This window comes from Nicotiana sylvestris, chromosome 5 (genome assembly GCF_000393655.2).
Source record: "Nicotiana sylvestris chromosome 5, ASM39365v2, whole genome shotgun sequence".
Classification (NCBI taxonomy): Eukaryota; Viridiplantae; Streptophyta; class Magnoliopsida; order Solanales; family Solanaceae; genus Nicotiana; species Nicotiana sylvestris.
The window spans coordinates 155,416,392-155,434,712 of NC_091061.1; the positions used below are offsets into that span (position 1 = coordinate 155,416,392).

The following is an 18,321-nucleotide window of genomic DNA, read 5'->3' on the forward strand; positions in this document are numbered from 1 at the left end:
TGCAATGTACCTGTGATTATACGTAATGTTATTGGGGAACAAATAGTTGAAAAATAAAAAACAACGACGAAAATCGTTTGATTTCAGAGAAGAACAAATCAAAAAATACGAATAACGGGAGATAGACAACGACAGTAGAGGACTAACATATACTTGGAAAGAAAGTAGTCTTTTAATAAATAAGGGCAAAATAGTCTTTTTAAAGGCTTTTAACAAAAAAATAAAGCGGCTACAGGTTAAAAAGGGACAACCAAATAGAGCGACCATGCAATTTTTACAAAACTTATTAGTTATTACCCATCTAGTCCAATACCCATTTGAACTTTGAAGCCCACTAGTCCACCCCATCTTAGGCTGAAGCCCACTAGTACTGATACGTTACATACAGTCACAAACCTATTGTCCCATTTCCCAAACGGTCAAACCTAAATCAAAAATTAGATTTAGGGTTCCTCTGTGTGTGCGACACTGTGCGAGTTTGCGACTGCTGCCTTCTTCCTCAGCTCTGTGCGACTGCTGCCTTCTTCCTCAGCTCGACTGTGCCACCTTCTTCCTCAGCTCGTCGCTTATCCTTCTTCCTCAGGTTAGTGCGACTTCTTCTGAGTTCTGAGTTTAGTTCCTTTTCAGTTTTCTTCCTCTGTTCCTCAGCTCATTCGATTTTGGTGGAAATTTCTTGTGTTGATTATTAAAGTTAAAGTCAGCATGTAACTTTCTGCTATTGATCCCTTTCTATGCTAAGTTAAAGTCAGGCTGTAACAAAACTGATTCTGTTTGATTAAGTTGAAGTCTCGGCTGTAACTTAAGTTAAAAAACATGTATGCTAAGTTAAAGTCAGCACCTAAGTTAAAAGACGTATGCTATGGCTGTAACTTTCAGATTTTTGCACATTGAATTGGAGCCTAACCACACTCTTCATATTATTTAAATCGCAGAAACTCCTCTCTATCAAAGTCCATTAAGTTCTGGAATTAAGGACATTTCAATTAGTACTTCCTCTTTTGTGTATGTTGATTTTATGGCAGGGAAGATGAAAGAGAAGTTTAAAAAATATTGGGGTGAACCTGAAAAGATGAATAAAATGATATTCATTGCTTCTGTATTAGACCCTCATAATAAATTTGAGTATGTTGGTTTTGCACTTGAGGAAATGTTCAGGAAGGAACAAGGGAAGAAATTAACTGCCGAAGTGGATGCTTATTTTACCATGTTTATCTCTTATCTTGTCCAAGCTTGGGCCTCCTCACTTGGGCTATAATCCGTTTATAAGTCTCTCCCAGCCCATTGTCGTCAAGCGTTTCGACTGTTTTCCGCTGCCTCCTCTTTAAACCCTAGCCTTTTCTTTTCAGTCACTAATCTCTCCCCTCTTTGGTTCCTATTTGCTCTTGAATTTCTTCAATTTGATCGAAGATGAGGTAAGTTCTACTGCTTCTTTACGCTTTGCCTTTGTTCTTTTTAAAGTTTCCATCTTCTCTGCTTGCAATATTACGGATTTGCTTGACTTCAATGATCTGATTTCCTTGAAAACGTAAAACTCCGATAACTTTAGGGTTTTTTTGTCATCCATTAACAGTCTTTAGCATATTAATAAGTTAGACCACTTTTGTTTCTAGTATTGTATGGTTTCCTAGGTAACACAATTCTTCTGACATGGAAATTGAAGAATTTTATCTATTTTTTATGGATTAATTTTGAACAATTTTGAGTGTTTAGTTTTGCTTCAATGACAAATTACTTTACTACTATTAAACTGCAGTGGGTTTTAATAGAGTACATAGATATAGAAGATTCATATCCCCGACCTTAGCTAGTTTGGTACTAAGGCATTGTTCTTGTTTTTGTTGTGTTCTTTGTTTGGAGGGTTCCTTTTTCTTTTTGGGTCCTTTTTCTTTTGTTTTGATGACTGCTTTATCCTCGCCAGCTTGCACGCACCTTGATTACATTTGGTACCTCCACCGGCGGGTAACTCTGCCCACTGAAGCTTTTAGACCAAGGAGAAGAAATCACATAGTATTTTTTGCCTCTTCTAGGGGTTGAACCTGAGATCTAATTGTTGTCCTCCCACTTTATTTTCCTCTAGGCCACACCTTTGGGTACAGTAAAAGAAGACTTTCCTTTTCTTCTTAAAAAAAAACTTCCTTTTACTGTGTTTATTGGGTTTTATGTTGCATGAACTCTTGCCTTTGTAAATAGGGATGGTTGCTTCTCTAGCTCTTTATTATTACTGCTCTTAATAGTTAATTCCTTTGTTCACTCTGCAATTTATCAAGCTTAAACATATGTTATCTCATGCAAATCAGTAGTAGAATCCTTTTTTTGGTTAGAATAAAAGGCTAAGCAGGCTGTTGGATTTATATAATAGTAGAAATTAGAAAAGAAAATAAAAACCTTCTCATGTTTTGTTGATGAATTCTGATGTTTCTAAAAAACGTTCTCATTTTTTGTTGATGAATTCTGACGTTTCTATATTCTTGCTGGTTCTTGACTTCTTGTGTTAATCAAACATTAACAAAGTGAAGGTTCCTAATTCATTTTCCTTGTCTTTTCCTTTTTTCTTTTGCTCTTTTGCAGTCGGCCAATGGAAGAGGATGCCCCTGTAAGTCAGCTTACTTTGCAAGTGTTTTACCTATAAATAGCTTTTATTATTGATTTTGTATTTTACCCTTGGCTTATGGCTGTGTTGTGAACTATTTATATTTTAGGTTTTGTCTACTTCTTAATTCTTGTTCTCTTTTCTCTCTTTTTTTCACCTTAGTGCCATGTTAGATTTTTGTTTGTTGGTACTTGGTAGCCGTCACCCTTCCTGTACGTGTTACATCTAGTATTTTCTTGGAAAGAGATAGGGTTTACCCCTCCCCTTTTCAGTAAGAACAAGAAATTGTTTGAAGTCATGATCAACAGAGTTTTTTCAATGTGTCACATTGGCTATTAGCATGTCTTTGGTTAAGTCATTTGAGTTCACCACTTGTAAAACAAATGACAAAAACAATTAGAACTTTAAATAACAGTATAACTTCTTTTTGTATTAAAGGTGGTTTTCGGGCCAACTTGCGGACAACTATACTATTCCACAAGGTACATGCTATCTCACACTAGCATGGTTATAGAGTCACCAAGGCTTAGGCAGATGGAAATAATCGCCTAATATTTTTGTCCCCGTTGGTATTGGTATTTGAAAACTGCTCTATGAGATTTTTATCCACTTTATTGACCATTAGACCACACCCTTGGGTGCTTTGCTTCAAATAACAATATAGCTACCAAAAATTATTTGAAGACCCTGTATAGGTGGCTATGTAATGTGGTGCAACACCTGGGAAAATGGTTATAGCATATAAATTTGAGTGCCTTTCTACAGCATCAGCTGCATTAAATATTGGTTGAAGCAGTGCTATAAACTTGAGTGCCTTTCTACAGCATCAGTTGCACTAAATATTGGTTGAAGCAGTTGAACTAGAAGAATTTGTGTTCTGACCCTAGGTTGCACTCACGTCCATGCAAGTGTCGTTGGCTAAGTTGCTCCGACACGGCAGTTTAGGTGCGCACCCGTGTCGACATGACACTAATATGCCCGTGGTTATGAGATCCGTATTGGATTTGGTCAAATAATTTTGGGTGCTTTGACCACAACGGACGAAGAAATTCGAGACGAGATACAATTTGATTCTCGAAATAATCAGAATCAAAACTATGGTAAATTTGAAGCAAATAGCATACCTTATTTAGGAAATCAATCTTTTATTTATCTACAACTTGAGAATAAAAAAAAATTCACACTTTGCAAGTTATACGTAAGTATTCTACAAAATTTTTCTCATAATTTAGATTTTAGAGATAGTTTTATATTTTTAAATTTATGAATTATTTTTGGCCGGTTCACCCGCCTATATCCATTCTACGATGCGTATCCCTAAATCTTAGAATTTACATCTCGAAGGATGCTAGATCCGCACTCTTGTCGGACACTTGCACCCGTGTCCGAGCAACTTAGGTTGTTAGTCATTTCTTGTGTTGCAATATTGGATTTCCTGGAAACTTGGTCTAAATTTTGTTGTTCTCCTTTAACAGACATCCTATTCTCATTTCTTTTTGTCTTGGTTTGTTCATCCATACATGTGATCTTATTATTCATTTTCCATAAGAATCTGGCGTTCTTGTTTGCCTTCCGGATGTCAAAGTATTTAGCTTTTTTAATTGGTACATTATCCAGTTGAAGTACATAGTGAGTGTATGCCCTGCTATTTTGTTTTGTAGAGGGATGGACCTCGTCAGTTCCCAGTGAATCTGACCGTTGTGTTCGCTAATGGAGCTTTTTCCTTCTTTTCGCAGGTGAAAAATGAGGAAGAGGAGTTCAACACTGGCCCACTTTCTGTCCTGATGATGAGTGTTAAGAATAACACTCAGGTATTAATAGACTTTACTGTCTTTACTGATGTCTTTGTTTTGTCATGCTTGTGTAGTAATGCTACTTATATAAAAATTGACTAAATCTGATCTAGGATCTTGTTTATGCTGTCCATTTGCTTTCTAAGTCATGCCGGTGTACTTTCTTAAATGTCATAGATTTAAATTTCAATACTCTAGAACTAAATGCAAGCTTGAGTTTTGTATGTGAAAGAGCTTCAATTTTATAGTTATCTTACAGATGTTGTTCTGGCTGTTTTCTGCTTTATAGGTGCTCATCAACTGTAGGAACAACAGGAAACTTCTCGGCCGTGTGAGGGCGTTCGATCGTCACTGCAACATGGTGCTTGAAAATGTTAGGGAAATGTGGACTGAGGTTCGTTCTTTTTTCTGGGGTTTTTAGTAAATTTGTTTTGGACAATGCATCTTGGATATTGGATTTGTAACTTGCGCAAAGAGCTCCACTTATCCAAGTTGTGTATGTTTATTCATCAGGTTCCCAAGACTGGAAAAGGAAAAAAGAAGGGTCAACCTGTTAACAAAGATAGGTTTATTAGCAAGATGTTCCTTCGTGGAGATTCTGTGATCATTGTCCTCCGAAATCCCAAGTAGAGGTATTGCTGGATCTTTGACGTTGCTATGTTTTGATGGTGATTGGAGTAATTTGAGTTGAATTGGGAGCTGGTTCTTCATTTCATCAGTCCTTACTTGAATTGCAATTACCTTCTAAGTTTTTGAATTCATTATTGTGAAATTTATCAAACAATTTAAAATGAAATTTGGAACTTCAGAAATTATTAATACTAGCATTTAAATGTCATTTTTAAAATTGAAATGCTGAACGAGCTGTCACCTGGGGGGTAATACCATGATTGGAAGATCAATGATACGAAATGACAACAAGAGAAACTTCATGGTTCTTTTTTCCAAGCAGGAATATGGAGACAGAAAAAAGATTTTGGTATTTGGTGAACATGGAAAATGGTTAATGAGATAATGGTCTTATAAACATGAGCAATCATTTGTGTAATGGTGGATACAAATGATAGGAGGCTCAATGGGATGAAAATCTGCATGTTGTAGTGTCCAAGTTCGGCAAATGAAACGCAGACAGGAAAGTGGCATGGATATTTGGTGTATTACTAAAAGAGCTTGCCTTATGCACAAAACACCCTATGGTAGTGCAGAATAAGGAATTAGAGAATACATATACTGTTTTCCTTACATTTCTATGAAGCCTATTTCCTTGTGCATGCAGAAATGAATTATTTCCTCTATATTTTTGTGCTTTTCTACTTGAAATACGTGTTGTGAGTGTTACACACGTGCATGATTTATTTTCCAGATGACCCAAGATTGGGCGCATCGGCGCTCCTACATCCTTTTATTTTTCATGATCTGATTTCCCTCATTTCTTTGTAATGCTAATTATTACACTTATGCAATGTAGGTGAACCGGGTATGAGTGATTTGGAGTAAAACTTGTGAAGCAGCTAGGAGTTGGACGAACTTGTATGACTTTTCGTATTGGTAGAAACATGGACTTGATTACTAGAGAGGGTGCTGTAAGACTTGAAATAGGATTTTGCTGTTCTGCTACGTACTGTTATCTATTTCAGGGACCTTGTAAACAATGGATTTTAAAGTGGTTTTTTTGTAGTTTGTGTTATGATCAAGCTAATGTGTAGGATACCTTACCTTTCATATCCAGATACAATGCTCATTGAATGGGCTAGTAATTAGTATACTTAACAATGATTGAGTTTTGGTACATGCGTCGGCAGGAACATGAAATAGGCGAGTTTGAAATGGAGGTAAAGTTAACCAAATGAGTGAATACGATAAATGAAGCGTAATTTTTCACCCATACCAGTTAAACTTGGTCCTATATTCATGGCTGCAAGAGAGTGCAGTGGTGGTTTCAATTTATGCGTAACATTCAATAATTTTTTTGTATTAACTAACATAATCTCTGTAGAATTAAAACATAGAAGACTTTGCAGAAGTGGATCAATTTGTGTATTATGACGTAACTGTTAAAAAGTTGGATAATTGCGTTTGTAAGTAGTACATGAATAAGTGCATCCCAACTAAAAATCTTAGATTAGATAATTTATACGTGATAATTCATGTATTATTACTTATTGCCTAACAATTTTGTATTGTTGTTTATTGTATAACAATTTTTTAATTGTTATCACAGCATAAACAATTCTTGCATAACCATATAATAAACCAAACGGCCCCGCCCTGACAGTATCTTTTAACTATATTACTGATAACATTCGAATTATAAATAATTTTAAGCAGTAATAAATTGGACACTCCCTTATGGTCCCTCATAGCAGCGGTAGGTTTAGTACAAGTTCTTGTTACACTTTCATTGATGAGTTTGAAGGTAGTGATTAGGAGTTCACTTGGATCTGACTACTCCTCCACCTACCAAAATATATTTTTTCTTTTGAAAACGCTCCCACAATAGATTTCCTTGTAAACCATGTTTAAGTCATATTCGCATGAATATGGATGCAGCTTGTTTTGTGTGCAAAAATGAGGATGAAACCATCACCATATCTTCATCACCTGGCCTATTGTAGGAAAAATTGGGCTCTGTAAATCTCATTACATCTGATCCTAACAATTGAATCCTCAGCATAAAAGTTCTCAGTGTCACTCTTGACAATAATTATCTCATACGGGAGGATCTTTTTATTTTTTAATTTTTTATGGAGCATATGAATCAATGGAAATGCTAATTATCAAATTAATTATCATCTATCTCTCTAAGAATATCTCTCAACATGCCATGTAATTCAATTTTTTCACAACTAGGGAGCCTAACGGAAATAAAAAAACTCCATCAAAGTAAAATGGCTTAAACCACCTACTAGATGTTATAAGCTTAATACAGATGGGGCTCTTAAAGCGAATAAACTGTGATGCGGACTTGGTGGAGTCATCCGTAGCAGCTAAGGAGACTGGATGGTTGGCTTCAATGATATACATGCTGCTACTCCTATCCAGACAGAAATTTAGCTTTGCAACGAGATCTTCAACATGCATGTGACTTTCAACTATGGCCTTTGGAAATAGAAACTGATTCAACGGACGTGCTTCAATATTTTGAATATGATTATCCAATGTACAACATCATTATATGTGAATGAAGGTGACTGATGCTTCAGCCGGAGAAGGTGCTGCTCAGGCATCGCTTTAAGCAAGCAAACCAAGTGTTCCATGTTTTCGCAAAGAAAGATTTTGAGGCACTAAGCAGGCCGATCTAAATCAAGCTCTAACGTTTGCAGTTCCACTCCATTTTGTAGAAGCCCGGTTTCTAGAAGACAAAGGTAATACATATTGTGTTAGCTTTATTTCGGATAATATATATACTAAATTGGTTGAACTTGGGAACCAACATGTCCTAAGTGGCATCGCTACGGAATATAATATGGCTACTAATTATTAGTATTAATTATAGGTATTAACCAGACGACCTGGTCCGAGCTGGACATGGAAAAAAATAGCCCGTCCGGTTAGTGGGGGTGGGCTGGGTAGTGGGCTGGGGTACCGGGTTAATAGTGGGCTGGGATTTTTCAGATTAAATTGGGCCGTCTGGTTTCGGGCTTATCGGGTCCGGACCGGACCGAGTTAATTTTTTTCTTTTTTAGTGTATTATGTTTCCTTATTCAATGTAATTGATACTTAAGTATTTGCAAACTTTTAAATAATAAAATAAATATTTTAAGGCATAAAATTAAACTTTTAAACTTTAAAGTTTTAAATTTAAAATTTAAAATTTTAAAATTGAAATTAAGCGGCTACATAAAATTATTTAATAAGATCAATATGTAAGGATCAAACTTCAAATGTTTTTCGTTTCATATTTTCATTGAATAATAAATAATACTTCAAATTAATTTGCAAGTTCTATTTTGATTTTTTTATTTGTGAACTTGCAAATTAAAAGTTTACAATAATTATAAAAAAATAAGAAAGAGTACATCACATGCTTTGCATCATTTTTGTAAGTTCATCCAGGTCAACATGAGGTTCTTGGTTTTCGACATTGCCTGAATCGGAACCATAAACCATTATATCTCCAATTTCTTGGTCCTCCGTTTCATCTGCCGCTTCATGCCCTTGATTTCGCCGTTCTGATCTGATCCAATCACTGAAGCACACTAGAATTTCCAAATTGTTGATACCCAATAAATGACGGGTATCTCCTAGCTACTGCCTTGCTTGGCTAAATGCGCTCTCTGATACAACTGTTGAAATCAGCACATTTAGCACATCTCGAGCCATGGCCGAAAGAACAAAAAATTGATTTGAGTTAGTCCTCCACCAAGCCAGTGGTAGAAATTCCTTTGTGCGGGGCTCTATTGCCTTTTACAAGCAGAATTGGAGTTCATCAATATTTATGCTACTAGTTTGTTGATGCTCTCCTAGTGTAGACCAAATTAAATAATCTTCAACACGATCATTATCCTCCATAGCACCGAATGTAGATATAGAAACTGAACTTGAAGAAATTTTTGCATCTACAGCAAAAGAAGCATCAATAATGTTATCATAATGATTATATAAAGTTGCATCAGCACATGAAAGTTTACAAATTGTGGTACCATATCATTGCCCCCTTCGATAAAGTTTCTCCAAATTTTTTCAACAAAACGGATTCAATCTCATCATCTTCTAAGTCATTTCCCTTTATTCTGCATGTGTACGAAGTGATGTGTTCATTAAGATCGGTGGTCCCGTTGTACTTGGGGATGTCCGGCATACGGAACTTCTTAGGAATGGGCTTCGGAGCTACACTTTGAGGAAAAGGCTTTTACACGAACTTCTTCGAATCCAAACCCTTTGGGTGCCCCCGGTATTTGGTCAACTCGTGAGTTGTACGTTTCTATTTTTTGTCATTGGCCTCGATTTTCCTTTCACCTGATTCTATCCGTTTAGTGAGCCCCTCAAGCATTTTCATGATGGTGGGATCAGTTCCCAATTCATTATCGTTCAATTTTTCCTGCACGGGTTCGGCCCTATGAGCAACTTCCTATGATGTATCGAGTTTGATTTTGCTTGGGGCTCGATTCTGATTTTAGAGTTGCGCTATCGCGGCCTACTGAGTTTGTAGCATGTCAAATATTATTCGAAGGCTAATTCCGCCTTCTTCACCATTTTGTGTATTCTGATCGGCTGCCCGGGCATCTCTGCGGACGCTATTTTCAGGGTCGGCGCCTAAATCTCCACGAATGGCGACATGAGAATTGACATCAACCGGATCCACGACAGTGGTGCGTCGGGATTGATTGGAGGCACTCCATTTTCCAGGGCTATTACGTGCTCGTTTTTGCCATGAAGACCAAGGCCGGTGTCAGTATGAGTGGGTACTGTTTGAGAGTTTGACATGTCGATTCCTGAAATAAAAAACACTTACGAGAACAAACGTAAAAGCAGTGTATGTTATGAAGGTTAATATTAAGCAATCACTATTATCCTTAGCCCACGGTGGGCGCCAAACTATTTACCCTAAAAATCGAGTAACATTAAACTTGTAATGTGGTTTTAAAGATACATGATTTCACTTAATACCAATTGATTAACTTCGAGATAAATGATGGAAATTGACAAGAATGTAAAATAAACCAATGCTTCGACAGTGCCCTCGAGCTGATGAACCCTCGAGTGTAGTGAAGTAAGAACAGTTAAAGAGCAGTAAGTTGATGAGCAGAAGAAAGAAATATTATATTGCCTTGATATTCGTGAATGTAAGTCCTTTACAAATGATGGGAACCACTTTTATATACTAGAGGAATCCTAATTATAGTAAAATTCTAATTACGGAAGTAAATCTCATGATTGGTAAAAATAACCACCCTTGATTTGATATTTTCTGAGATTTTCTCCGTGATCTTTGACCGGTTACGAATATCTCGACTTTCCGTTATTGCACCATACTCGAAGTCGGTCATACTTAATCTCGATTGCTGTTGGCCTCGGTCTCAATGGGCACTTTGATCTTTAGACTCAGTGCCTCGTCTTCGAGCTCGGGTCTGATTCATTACGAGGCTACCTCCGATGCAACTCCCTTGACTTGATCAAATAGTAAAATTAGATAGCCCCGATTTTGACCGTATACATTATTGATCAAAGGTTTGAAAATAGGGATGTACGTTAAAGATTGAGCGCGGAGAAATGAGTTGGTGAAAGCAGAGACAATTCATAATGTTGTAAAGACTGATGGAATCGCCTGAAGGTGAAAAATTGAGGCAGAAGGCGGCGGAGCTGAAGGATGTGGTAAAAGCATCGTTCATGGATGGTGGTGCAACAAAAAAAGACATTGAATCATTTATGTCTTATATCACTAGATAAGCTCTTTAAATTAGTTAGGCATAGAGTAAGATGTAATTAAGGAGTAGCAATTAGACTCTTCAATTCTCAAGGGATCTCTTCTATTCTTATTTCTTAAATAAATTGTTTTTTGACAATCTGTCTAGGTCTCTTTCATTTAAAATATGAGAAGAACACTTGTTATAAGCAATTCTATGTTTTGCAAGGTCCTCTTTTCTATTTATTCAAATATTTGTTAGAAAAATACTTTCTAAACTCATCAAAAATTTATCTCGTCCAAGTTCACACCTCAATTCGAGGTTATGAAACGATCGATTGTAATAGTAATACCCAACAAGGAGTCGTAGTCGAATTCCACATGGAGCTATACGTGATATTTAGGAGTATAGATTGTAGTGTTTGAGTATGAACTATCTCAAATTACATTTTCACAAATTAATGCTTGTTCTATGTCTATTCAAATTTAAGATTGCAAGATTAAGTTATGAAACTAAGAAATTATTTTTGTTATTATTTTTCAAATATTGTAAAAGGCCTAGGGCTATGACCTTCACCTATGTGTTTGCCTAACGGGTTGTAAACTTTAAAGCTTATTTTATTGGTCAGGGTGTATTATAGCTATCAACACTTGAGTACCCACTCAATACCTCTCGGTAAGAGAGTGAACCAATTTGGCTTTCTCAAGTCCAAATGGGTATTGAACAAAACAGTTAATACAAAGCTCAAGTCAGGTTTTACTCTCTCTAGATTCAACCCTTTTATTTGAGACTATCAATCTCTTGATTTACCCCAATTTTTTATTAGCCAAGTTTTCCTAGACTAAGTCTCTCTTTCTCAAGTAGAGACCAAGTCAAATAGGCATGACCTAACATTTGCAACCATTAATTCTACAACTAAAAGCAAGAACAAGGATAAATAATGAACATCCAACCATAAACAAGCAATAAATCAAACACCCATTAAGTTTACACTATAGGGTTGGGTCACAACCTTAGTGAAAATCTAGCTACTCATGCTTAAGATATAATTAATAGAAGAAGAAATGATAAGTAAACCCATACTGATAATTAAAATAAAGAAATCTATATTCAAAAAACTCAAAATGGCAAAAATTACTAAAGAGAGTAAAGAAAAACGGCTATGTAGCTGCTGATGTCAAAACTTGATCTAAAAAAGTAAAACTCTTCTATTTATATAGAGCTAGAATTTTCGAACAAAATCCCTTTCGGAGGTTCTGCGGCCGCACAATATCATGTACCGTCCGCAATTTGTTTCAGCCTGACAGGATTGGAATCTTGCGGCCGCATAATTTTGAACCGCTGCCACACCTCTTTCTTTTTGCAGTCCGCACATTTCTTAGTGCGACCGCACATGGATCTTTTGCGGACCGCACAATTGTGCTTGCGGCCGCATAGCTAATCTTCTACGGCCGCACAATAATTGTGCAGTCTGCACTTCTGTTGAACTTGAGATGCAGGTTCTCCAAACTTTTGCTCTTGCCCAGCTTCTGCGGCCGCACATTTCATGTGCGGACCACACTTTTCACAGATTTTTGATATGTTTCTCTTCACAATCTGCAGCCGCAGATGATATTCTGCGGTCCGCACTTTAAGCTTCTATGTCTGTTTTTGTCCTTGAGTTCAGATCACTCCTTCTTGAGTTGGATTTCATCTTGGAGACTCATTTTTCAATATTCCTGCAATTAAGCATATCTCATCAGTTTTTGGGAACACAATTAAATGTTTTTGGACTAAAACGAAAGCTAAAAGGCACTAATAAGTAGTTAAAATCCCCACTCATCAACTCCCCCAAGCTTAAGCTTTTGCTTGTCCTCAAGCAAATAAGATAATTCCCACTTTCACATGTTAGGAGCTATTCCAGCTAATCAAAGATTCATCAATCACACATCAGTTGGGACAAATAATTACCCACAACACTTATGAATTATCAACAAGGCAATGAGTTGAACTTTTAAGCGCAAATAGTTCTAATGTGATAGCCAAGCAAAACTTAATATTTCGCCTCGAAACACATTCAGGGCAAGTTCTAGACTATTCACACGGGTACTTGGACTTGCAACAAAAATATCTCACCTCTCATACAGCTGGATTGTTAAAGAGGATAGAGCCGGTGGCCCACAACGATCATATTCAAGATTGAAAATCACTATGGTTCGACTAAACCACTCGATGATTGCATAAGTCAACACAAGAGTCAGAAGGTCACTAACTAGAGTTATTTCTTTCCAAAAAATTATTTTTAATCATAAGCACGTAGTTAAGTGTGTTATTACCAAGTGAAGCATGCTTGACTCTTCGAATCTGACTCAATTAGGTCTTTATTCCTTATTAATGCTATTCTTACCTAAACACCAAAAACGGGCTCAATCCCTTAAGAAGGTTGTCACTTCATCCATCGTTAGGAAGAGCCACCCGGTTCACACAAAAACTACCTTTAGAAAGAAACGTGGCATTAAGAAAACCAAAGGCTTATTATCCACTCAAACATAAAAAGAAGCTATTAGATTAAACAAGAAGCTACTGAATCAAACATTGAATAATAAGAAATAAAAAAAAGAAAGCAAGCTACTAAAAACATAATGAATATACATAATGAGAGAGGAAAAGAGAAAATATATACATCAACAGAGAGAGAAAGAGGAGAATCTATACATGATAAAAAGAAAGAGGAAAATATTACCAGTTATTACAAACCAAATGTCAAATTATCCAAATATAAAATAAACTCCACCCTCCCCCCATCCCCGAATAAAAGTAAGCATTGTCCCCAATGCTTAACAAAATAAGAATAAAGAAGGGTAAGAGTGAAGAGGACTCCCTATGTGGCTGTGTACATAGCAGCATCACCGCCCTTAGTCTCCTTTAACTGGATCTCATCATCCTCGACTCTGGGAGTGATTGGGTGGATGAACATCTGGCGCACCGCCTCAGCAGTGTCGGCAGCCATGCCACGCTCCTCAAACTAGCCAGCTGGTGTCACTAGTGCTGCTGGATTTGTCTCCATCAACATATCAAATAGAAGGTCCCCAGCGACTGCTATCTTGGTAACCTCTCTCCTTAGTCTGTCTATTGAATTCTTGAATGCCTAGAATTTCTTCATCTTCTTTACCTGCTTCCCAAGCTCCCCAATCACTGCTCTATGTGCTACTAAAGTGCTCATGATGGTTTGCTGATTTTCCAAAATCTTCTTCAATGTATCCTCCACTGTTTGAGGAATCTGGGGTGCCGGGGTGGATGACTGTGCTGCAACAACACTGGATAAGTCAGACAGCTTTGCAGTAGCTATCTGCATGCAGTTGTTGAGGCTCGCCAATGTCTGAGAGACTCGCATCGCAGATAGTGGATGAACGGCCATAGGCACCAGCCTCAAAGTCAAGGTGGAAGGAACTGATGCTGAAGGCTTTGAAGAAGGAGGTGGAGGCATGGCAGCTGCACTGGTAGAAGGCACTGCTGAAGTAGAAGGCATGTTTGCTGACTCTGCAGCTACCATCGAAGGCTCATTTGACTGGCCTACAGTAATAGTTGGCTGGTCCTTTTTATTTTGGTTTCCACCACCCATCAAAGAATACATTGAGAAGGGCTTCTTCTCCTGCACCTTAGTATCAAAATCCCTCGGCTCCACCCCCACATCCGTAAGGTACTCAGTAATAGTGTTGGGATACGGGTAGGAGGTGTCACCTTGCCTGCAGACCAAAGACATGTTGGCCAACATCACGGCACCCACATTGATTGGGTACCCAGCCATGATAGAGGCAACTAGCACTGCCCGCAGAATTGGAAGATTTGTCTCATTCTGGCACGAGTCTAGTCTGCTGCATATGAACGCCTGCCATCCCTTTGCCTCGAACTTTAGGGTGTTCCTGTGAATAGGAACCCCCGCCTGTGATCCATGGTGGTGGTGGTCCCGGGGCTTCCAGAATCTCATCTAGCCATGGGCGAGCTACATCACCCATAGCCAACTTTTCTAAATATTGCACTGGCTCAACATCCTCAAACCCCAAGTAGGTGTTCAAGGTGTTCTGATCAAACCTCACTTTCAGATTCCTGACTTTTGTCACTTTGGTCCCCTTCTTGTTGTGCGCCACATTGGGGTAAAATTCCCAGACCAGGTACTCTTTGGCATCTACTACACTTTGAGTGAATCATGTTCACCCCTTCCGCTCTTGGAACTGTCGAAACTGCCGGGTTATTTTTATCAAGGTCTTTCAACAAGAACTGACGCCCAAGAATGAGCGATCTCGACGGATACCACTTTCGGAAACTAGTGAAGGCAGCCAGACTGACGAACCTATCTTCCCAAATTTCTTTCTTCTTTGACCCCTTAAGGCCGGAAACTTTGGTGTCACCCCCTCGGCCATCATATGGTATATCATCCACATCCACTGTAGTAGCTGGTGGGTCGGGGGCATGTGTAGATGAGGGCTCCGAAGCCTGACTGTCACCTTCCGAACCCTAGAAGTGCTCTTAGAGGTGAAAGGCTTGTCTCGGAGTTGAAATCTTCCCTGAGGCTGTTGTAACTGTGATTGAACAGCAGGCTGCTCTTGCACTGAGTCGCCCTCTGATGCTTCCCTAGGCAGGACACAAGAACTTCATTCAGCGGGCGCTGCAGCTCTAACTCGGCTGGCTGTCGCCTTTTTGGATATAACTCTCTAAAGGGCTAGGGGTAAAGTGCTCCTGCCTCGGCCTCGGGAAGCTTCACCCCTCCCCATTGATGTATCACCACGACCACGTGATCTAACCATTTTCTGCAACAAACAACAACATGGGTCAGTTATAGTTCAAGTGCAGATAAACAAAAAATTACAGAACAAAGCATGTTGCAGGGTGGGAAGTGCGGTCCGCACAATTGCAAGTGCAGTCGCAGGTTAGGTTGTGCGGACCGCACAATCTTAAAGTGCGGCCGCAGAGATGAAAATGCGGTCCGCACAATTTTGAGTGCGACTGCAGAACTGAAGTGCGGCCACACAGTGGGTACCTTAAAATTAGGGATGGGCATAATACCGGCCGAACCGGAAAAACCGGCCGAATCGTAAATTTTGATTTTTCAGTTTCGCTTTAAACGGTTATTCGGTTGGTGTGCGGTTTTTAAATTATTAAATTTTAGTTTTTCGGTGCGGTTTAGGATTTTGGTTTTTAAATTATTAAGCAATCTGTTCTTCATCCCTTTCTTTAACTATTTTATTTTATTTTATTTGTTGGGTCTTTGCTTGCTTTGTTGGCGAGGAAGAGAATGCTCTTTACTTAATCATGCCTTTAATTTTGCTTAGAAAAACAGATTGCTTAAGAACTTTTAAGGCATAGAATATAAAACTATGTGGGGATTTAAATCTTTTGGATCGAATAAAGCCAATAATTTCAGCTGTATAACCAACTGATATAGTGCAGGCTCCAGAACACATTCCTGAGAATATTCCTGCACCCGAAGCACAACAGAAGATACATTTAAGATAAAAATCTTGAACCGTACTTAATAACCGAAAAATTAAACCGGAAATAACCGAATCGAACCTTGAAAAAATCGCATCGAACCGTAAATACTTTGGTTTGATTTGGTTATTTATATTACAAAACCGAAAACCGATAAACCGAACCGTACTTTCATAATAACCGACCGAACCGACCGACGCCCATCCCTATCCAGGACGACTTGACTGCACCTCGAGTAATTTCAGGGGATATCTACTATCTCTCACCAGAACATCTACTATCTCTCACCAGAACAAATATTCGATAACTCTATCCACCAAGAAATATTATATTTTATACGAAATAAAATTTAAATTCGATGGTTTCAATATTTAAATTTAGCATCAAGTCACTGAGAATATATTCACATTAACTATTTATATTGTATGTTTAACACATCTTTAATTTAATATTAGCATTGAACTTGGTAGTATTTGTATTTGTAATATGAAACAAGTAAAAAGAAGAGAGCATAACAATCAAGTCAAATTTCCAACCAAGAGTATAAGTTTACCATAGTGTACTGTAAATAAAAACTTGATTTGTAAAACTTTTCTATCAAACTTTTCGTACATCATTCAATACAAAAATTTTACGTTTAAATTTCCATTCAATTTTGCAGCTAAGCTTTTTTTAAAACAATTCCAGGGCGTTTGACCTATATTATTGCGGGTGAAAAATGAAGGAAATTTAATGCAAAGTACATCGTTTTCAACAGAATCATGTATGTATGTCCAATATCATAAACCTCCATAGAAAATCACATATACACGCCTGAAAAAAATTTTCGTGATGCTTAATTAATATCCTCCACAAGCTTATTCTTCTTCCTCGTCTTTTTCTTTTTCTTTTTCTTTTAAGTAACTCTTTTTTTTTTCTTCTTATCAACAACAACAACAGCAGCCCAGTGAAATTCCACAAGTAAGGTTTAAGAAGGGTAGTATGTACGCAGATCTTACCCCTGTTCCGAAGGAATAGAGGATTTGAAATTCGCTTTGGGACCCTAATAATTTAAATTCGTGTAAGAAAATACAAGATAAATCGCTCTCTATAAAAGGTGACTTTTTCAAATTAATCGGTACTAGCTAGGACTTCCTCTCTAACTAGCTTCCGTTTTTAATTAGGAACTCTCATTTTCAATCATTATTAGAAAGAAACTGAAGATGAATTAAAAGAGAAGGAACTAGAAAGAGCCAACTTTGCATTTTAAAAGTATGTCTAGGAAAATCAATCAATAATATCTTTGTTTACGAAAATATTATTGAGAAGCAGCTTCTTTTACTATCAATATTCCAGCTTCTTCTTCTTTTTTTAAGTTCTAACCTGTGGGGATTTAATTTTTATACACTGATAACGTAAATTAATTTTTACATAATCAATATAGTTTTATTGTTTGTAAACATGTTATCAATCGACGTTTATAGAAAATATTACATGTAATTGATTTTTGATCGGTGTAAATTTTTTATATTGTTACTACATAAAAGTCATTAAACTCTAAGGGATCATTTAATTTGGTAGGACGAATTAGAGAAAATAATACGTATATTAGCTTTGGTATTATTAATTCCTTGTTTGATAGTATGTTTCAACTTATGTATAACTAATACACGTATTAGTTATATGCAGTGGTAGCAGAGCCAGAATTTTCATTAAGAGGGGTTAAAATATAAAGAAATAAACTCACCAACAAGTCAAGAAGTGTCAATACATAGTATATATATACATATATTTTTTAAAAATTATCTAATTATACAATATAATTTTCCGACTAAGGGGTGTCAACTAGTGCATGTGGCGCCGCCACTGATTATATGCCCTATTCATTACTATCCATGACATTAGTAATACCATAATTTTTAATACATAGATAAACCTGTATAAAAACAAAACTGCCCTTTCAAAACCTTTTCTAAATTCTTTCCAACCGATGTAGAGGGTATTTTGTAAACAATTTTTTTTTCCTTAAAATATGTAATGCATGTTATTTTTAGTACATCAAACCAAACATAAGAAATCATAATTAATCCCAGCATTACTAATACATCATATTTAGCACTATACTTATACACCCTACCAAATG

The 18,321-nt window shown here is 37.2% G+C and overlaps 1 protein-coding gene across 1 annotated transcript; it reads left to right on the forward strand.

Moving 5' to 3' along the window:
* The first annotated feature begins 388 nt into the window (after positions 1–388).
* Positions 389–6,077, forward strand: LOC104247417 (uncharacterized). Its single transcript, XM_009803439.2, has 6 exons — positions 389–583; positions 2,569–2,593; positions 4,327–4,401; positions 4,673–4,777; positions 4,897–5,015; positions 5,852–6,077. The coding sequence occupies exons 2-5, from the start codon at positions 2,576–2,578 to the stop codon at positions 5,011–5,013; spliced, it is 315 nt and encodes a 104-aa protein (XP_009801741.1). The 5' UTR covers positions 389–583; positions 2,569–2,575; the 3' UTR covers positions 5,014–5,015; positions 5,852–6,077.
* The last annotated feature ends 12,244 nt before the right edge of the window (positions 6,078–18,321 follow it).

Excerpts from the sequence above, each read along its gene's own strand:
- LOC104247417 (XM_009803439.2), top strand. Across the intron at positions 4,402-4,672 it reads GTGTTAAGAATAACACTCAG|GTGCTCATCAACTGTAGGAA; the intron begins GTATTAATAGAC and ends TCTGCTTTATAG. Across the intron at positions 4,778-4,896 it reads TTAGGGAAATGTGGACTGAG|GTTCCCAAGACTGGAAAAGG; the intron begins GTTCGTTCTTTT and ends TTTATTCATCAG.